Below are 6,000 nucleotides of genomic sequence, written 5' to 3' on the forward strand. Positions count from 1 at the left end.
GATGAAGTAGTGAAGGCCACAGTCCCTTGTGTTTCCTTGAAACCCATTTTCCCCCAACAGCTGAGCTACAGCTTCTACACTTCTCTTACAGGCAGAGGGGAAATGCTTGACCAGACAGGTAAATCTCTGCCTTATGAAAGCAAAGTCTCTCCTTATCCCTGTTACAAAAAAGAAAGCACCAACAAGTGATAAGGCCAAGAATGCTGCTGAAACCAGAGCTTGTTTCAACTAGAAAGAAGTTTGGTACACAGAAAGCACCAACAAGTGATAAGGCCAAGAATGCTGCCAAAACTAGAGCTTATTTCAACTAGAAAGAATCCTGGTACACACAAACATGAACATGTAACTTAGGTAAGATTATGAACACAGCTCCTTTTACTTGACCTCAGTATTTTGCAAGTAAGCAGGATATAGTCTTACTGACATGCAGCAATGAATTCAGAACTACTTGTATTTATGGATTCATCCAAGCTATAATGCTAGCAGAACAAAGAAGGTACCAACCAATGTTACAGCAAGAAATTAACCCTGGCATATTGAACAGACCTAGGAAGTAAAATGGGTAACCTGTCAGAACTAGCCAATTCCATTAGTAAGACAAATTAAGTTCATTCCTTTAAGGAAAGAAATCAAATCAGATAAAGTTCTAGGTAAGAACTAGGGTGAGCCATTTTCTTGCATCAGTAATCACAAGTTTTACAGAACCCCTGTTTCGCAAACAGACACCTGGGTCTACTACCCTGTAGTCATAGGCAGCAAACCAAACAGTAGAGGTAGAAAGGTAAACAAGACTACAGCAAGAGTCAAGCTAACCTGAAGCTACCTCAAAGTTAGACTTTAATGTCATGCTGTAGAGGCATGTAGGACTTGGCTTACTTTCAGCCTTCAGGAAAATAAAAATACACTGGTTTGACTGATTTCACTCATTTAAAAGTCCTAGAGGCAAAATAAGGATTTCTGACTCATAAGTTAAGCCAGGCATCAACATGATTAGAAGATGCAGACCTACAAGCAGAGATAACATGCTTTGATTACTGCTTAACTCCACTGCCACTGGTCAGGAAATAAAGCTGTCCACCAATAGCATCACTGTTGTCACCAGTAATCTGACAGATCAGATTAGCTACTGGGCAGTGTACAATGATGACACAGTGAACAGCAAGCCTATGACATCAACATAATAAATGCCATTAAGAAGCTGCACTGTGACTCCAGAGGGCTCTTAGTTCTGCATCAGTGCCTGGTCTAATGCAATCACTCTACCTTCCTCTGAATACCATCAGCAATAGTCTGCTGAGTCATAGAGCCTGTGGGGACACAAGAAGCTGCAGGGCCTGCAACTGCAAACTGCACTCAGCCTGCTGCAACACACACCACTCCAATCTCAAAAACCAGCAGTGCAGCACTGTTAGCCCACATAAAAACACCTGGCAACACCATTTAAGCCCCAGCGAAACATGGTAAACCTTATCTGAAGTACATCCTATCTCAGAGTCTAACATAACGCATTAAAAGTTAATCCTTTTAAAAAGTCTTCACAATACTTCCATACAAATACAGCAAGTTCCCCCATTTCCAACCCTCTCACACCAGAGCTGTCATAGGCAATCTACACGGAACGCTCGGCAACACATCCGCAAGCACCTGGTCATTGCAAAAAATCAGACATAGGCAGTATTAACTTCAGAAACTTCTGTATTAGTATTTTAGGAAAGGTTAAGAACAGGACATGTAAGAAAATCTTCCTGTGCTAGCATTCAGAACTGCTAATATTATTTTATATTCATCTGGCACAGGTTATTGGTTTCAGACCAGATCTTTCACCAGTGTGGGTGTTTCCATTTACCTGAGCATTTATCTTTTTTCTGCCCTAGAGCATTTGCATATGCACCACCTTCAGTGAGAACAAGCCCTAAAAATTAGAAGCTCAGAACAAGGACATGCAAGCTTTAAGCCAGTGGTTATTTCAAGACCCAGCTCTCAAATTAAGCTAGAATTAATTATGACAGCACCTCACCACATTAAACTCACAACTGCACACAAAACAGGATTCAATACAAATTACTTCCATCTGAGGGAAAAAGTAAAGTATTGCCACCAGAGCAAGGCAGACATCTGCTTTAGAAAATTAATCCTTGAGAAAACCATGGCATGATTAAGACTTTTTCAGCTGCCAACACTGAATGGTACATGATTTGTGCTGAGCTCTTCACTGTTCTTACTTGGTTGAAATGATTTTATTAAGTATAAAAGCTTAAAATAATGCCTGGATGCAAACGAAGATCTGATTACTATAAAAGTTCATTCTGTTTAAATTTTATTACAAAGTCACATTTAAAAGTGAAAAATGTTTAATAAGTGCTGAGACTTGTTACTAAGATAGCTACAATATCCTTTGGAATGACCTCTTTCACAGAAAAGGGAATATTCATTATTGACCTTCAATGCAGTGAATCTGTATAGAGCTGGCACAGCAAAAAGGCTGCTGCTGCATGTAATTTAATAATGAGACTGCAAAACAAACAACGGAAAAAAAAAACTGACCTGATGTTTAGCATGCTGAAATTTTGACCCTTCCTGCTCTTCATGCTGCACTGAGTTGGCTCTCTCCCTCACACTTCTGTACCCAGGACTGGGTATAATGTACTCTTTTCCTATGTCGATGTCTTTCATCTTCTGTAAACGCCAGGCTTTACACGTGTATTTTCACCTCAAATATCTGGGGGAAAAAAAAAAATCCAAGAAATTGAATTCCACTTATTATATGCTATGTCAGACACATCAATTACTCTTAGTAATTTTTAATTTTTTTTTTTTATAAAAATCAGAAAGCAATTGTAAAAGAGTGTCATTACAACAGGACTGTAATAATGTCACTTTGGAAACCCACAGAAGACTAACTTCTCCTGAAATAGTTTAAACATACCCTGAGGCAACCAAATAAGTACAATGATTCTCAGTGCACTAGAGTACTGTCGTACTTCCTCCTTCAGAACTCTGAAACACAATTATGCAATCTGATGTATTTAAAGCAGCAACTACAGTATTTACTTGAAACCTTGAGAAACTTGACTTGGAAGATGAAATCACTGAAATCTTTTGTTAGTGTCTAAAGTTGCACATACGCAACAACTTACAAGTAGAAAGTTCAGTAAAACTGATTTTTCTAGAGATATCACATGATAAAATTGGGCATTAAAGAGAAATATATGCCTTCTTTTTAGCATTATTCACTTACTACATAGGCTTTAGCCATCACTGAGTACTAACATACACAAGAAGGAGTCACATCCTCAGTGCTGCAGGTTTTCCCTCAACCTATCAAGTTACACTGTAAGGTCAGAAGGAGAATCGGAGTCCCGAAAAGAAAAACACTTCACACTGCAACTTTGTTTCCTAACTCTGCGTTCTTGCATTCCACCACTTGCCTTAAACTAAAAGGACGGAAGAAGCCTGATGCAGTTACGTTAGTCAGAACCTGCATCAGCAGGCTTGGCTGGGCGCACTGGGCTGCCACCTCTCTGCAGAAGAGGAAGAGCGAGCCTCCTTCCCCCACTGCTGACACAAGTTACCTATAGGGCAGTCCTCGCAGCCCCAGCCCCCCGCCGTCCCCCGCGCCGCACGGTTCCCCCACCCCCAGCGCCCTGCGTGTCAGCGCCAGGGAGGATGCTGCAGAGTTGCAGGTCCCGGGGCTGCTGCAGCCTCCTGGCCCTCCATCCCCCCTCCTCTTGCAGAAGGGGTGCGAGCCAGCCTCCCCCGACCTGACACCTCAAGAAACTCAGAGAGGGAAATAAGAAGGAGGAGAGCTGTCTCCCTCCCCGCCTCACCGGCGTAAACAAGAGAGGCCCTCCCCGCTGCAGCCGGGTGGGACGGACAGCGATGGCCCCGAGCTCCTGGCGGGAGGAGGCACAGCGCATCCCTACACTGGGGAGTCTGGATAGGGGGGAGCTGCCCGACCGGCCTCCCCACAGACGAGGCGAGCTGCCTCCCCGGCAGCCCCCTCAACCCACACAAAGGGTCGCTGCCCAACCCCACCTAAGCACCCGCCCCGGGTAACTGGCGGGGAGGCCCCGCTCACCTCCGCCCGGCGACTACCCCCGCTGCGGCTCCTCCACTCAGCGGTCACAGAGCCAAACAACATCCCTTATAGCGGCTCCGGCGTCCCCACTGCGCCTGCGCGGATAGGAGAGCCAGGGCTGCAGCGGCCGTTCCCTCCTGGCGCCCCACGGGAAATGTAGTCCGTGCCTCGGTATCCTCCGCCCACCGGTTTCCCCGTCAGAACTACGTTTCCCAGAAGGGACCGCGCGGGCCACCTCCGTGCAGCCACCACCTCCCTTCCCGCCGGACCCCGCCTAGCTGCTTTTCGCTGCTCCTGCCGCAGCATGGGGGGTCTGGAACGTTCGCCGCCGGCCGGCGCGAGCGCCCCGGCGCAGCACGGCATGGCAGCAGTACAGCGCAGTGCAACACAAGGCACTTGCAGCCCAGCCCAGCTCAGTTCAGTACCGTGCACACCGCGCAGCGCGGGAAGGACGGGGTGAGCCACCCGCCCCGAGCGAAGGTGGGGCGGGAGAAGGGCCCAGCGCTGGTCAGAACGCCGCATGCGAAGCGGGGGGACCCGGCGGCGAGCTGTGGGGAAGACGAGAGTGATCTTGGTTCTCTGTATGCCCGTGCCGCCGCAGGCGGCTCCCTGCTCAAGGCCCTGCCACAGGGCGCTGCCCGGGTTGCAAAGGCGGAGCGGCAGCAGTGGGGCCGGTGGCCACAAGAGCAGGAGGGGCGCCTCCCTCTTCGGCCCGGCTTCCACCCGTCTCTCTGCCGGCCCGTGGTTTGCACCAGCCTGTCCCTTACTGCCGCTTATTTACAGCCTTTCGGTTGCGGAAAGTGCTACTGTGTCCTTACCTGGGCCTCAACCTTCACCGCAGCTGGGAATGGAGTGCTGCTTTCTCTGCACAGCCGTTGTGCCTCCTGTTAGCCGTGGCCGCAGGCCTGCAACGTTCTGCAGCAAGCTGGCCTTGGGGCAGGACATGCAAGAGGCAAAGGACTCCCCCGCGGTGCCCCCCTGAAGGGATTCAGACCCAGATAAGGGGACCGGGAACTTGTCCCAGCGCTTTCCCAGTCAAGCTCAGCCCACTGAAAGGGATGGAGCAGGGGACGGAAGCTGCGCCTGCACACCCCTGTGTGGCGGTGGCTGGGGTGCAGCAAGGGCCGCCGCTCCCCCAGTAGAGCCTGATACGGCATCCAGGGAGGGGGAAGTCGGTGGAGATGGACGCAGCTGCATTTCCTCTCACAAAGGGCTGTAAATATCCTTAACAAATCCTGAGCTGTAGCTTCTTCCCTGCTGTGTTTAAATACCCTGTCCTCATCTGACATCTTCCTTCCACGAGCCAAATTTGGCTGATGTCTCTTTTAAGTGGTTTACATAACAAGTGCCTGTTTGCACCGCAGTCCTTGCTGTCCTGTCAGGAATGCCTGTGAGAGTCAGTTTGACAGAAAAGCTGAAATAGGTGAAGATGGGAGATGGGAATCTGGAAGCAAAGCTGGATCCAGAATATTCCTTCCAAGCCCACAGCCAGCAGTACAGGTGTCACCATACAAGAAATGACTCAAGGACACTTTTAAGGTACCAGAGACTCCCTTCAGAGCTCCCAGACACATCCTGCAGTTATCCACCTCCAGTTTTGGCAAAAATGAGAATCGGCTCCATTGCAGGTGCTCTGAAATTTTGGAACAAGAGAACTGACAGGCAGATGCACAGAAGCAAAGCATTTTCCTGCAGTCTGTTCCCCAAGACTCACATTCATGCAATTTCAGATTGGTTTGGCTGAGATTTTATTGGGGAGGAAGTTGCAAGGTGCACTTCATGCTTTATGAATATTATGTCCCAGCAAAGGGTGGATTTTGAGACAAAAGCCAGGAGTCAAGTCTCTAAACAGTCACTAAATAGACCTATGTTTGCACCAAACACACTGGAATGTAGGGGTAAACACATGTTCAGTTACTTAG

General features: G+C 48.2%; 1 protein-coding gene across 4 annotated transcripts in view; it reads right to left on the minus strand.

Annotated features, from left to right (window-relative positions):
- Window positions 1–4,189, minus strand: part of ABCC5 (ATP binding cassette subfamily C member 5) — a 69,587-nt gene extending 65,398 nt beyond the window's left edge. For 3 of the 4 annotated variants that reach the window (XM_061452300.1, XM_061452301.1, XM_061452302.1), the window contains exons 1-2: window positions 4,079–4,186; window positions 2,545–2,719 (exon numbers count right to left, since the gene is read on the minus strand). In XM_061452300.1, coding sequence (XP_061308284.1) covers window positions 2,545–2,673 — 129 coding nt within the window. In that variant the 5' untranslated portion in view covers window positions 2,674–2,719; window positions 4,079–4,186. Of the gene's footprint in view, window positions 1–2,544; window positions 2,720–4,078 lie in introns of all 4 variants that reach the window. The other variant, XM_061452306.1, reaches the window with a different exon arrangement.
- Window positions 4,190–6,000: the final 1,811 nt, after the last annotated feature.

This window comes from Pezoporus flaviventris, unplaced genomic scaffold (genome assembly GCF_033815535.1).
Source record: "Pezoporus flaviventris isolate CSIRO_AGI_PZ_B2104156 unplaced genomic scaffold, CSIRO_AGI_Pfla_v1 ptg000013l, whole genome shotgun sequence".
NCBI lineage: Eukaryota > Metazoa > Chordata > Aves > Psittaciformes > Psittacidae > Pezoporus > Pezoporus flaviventris.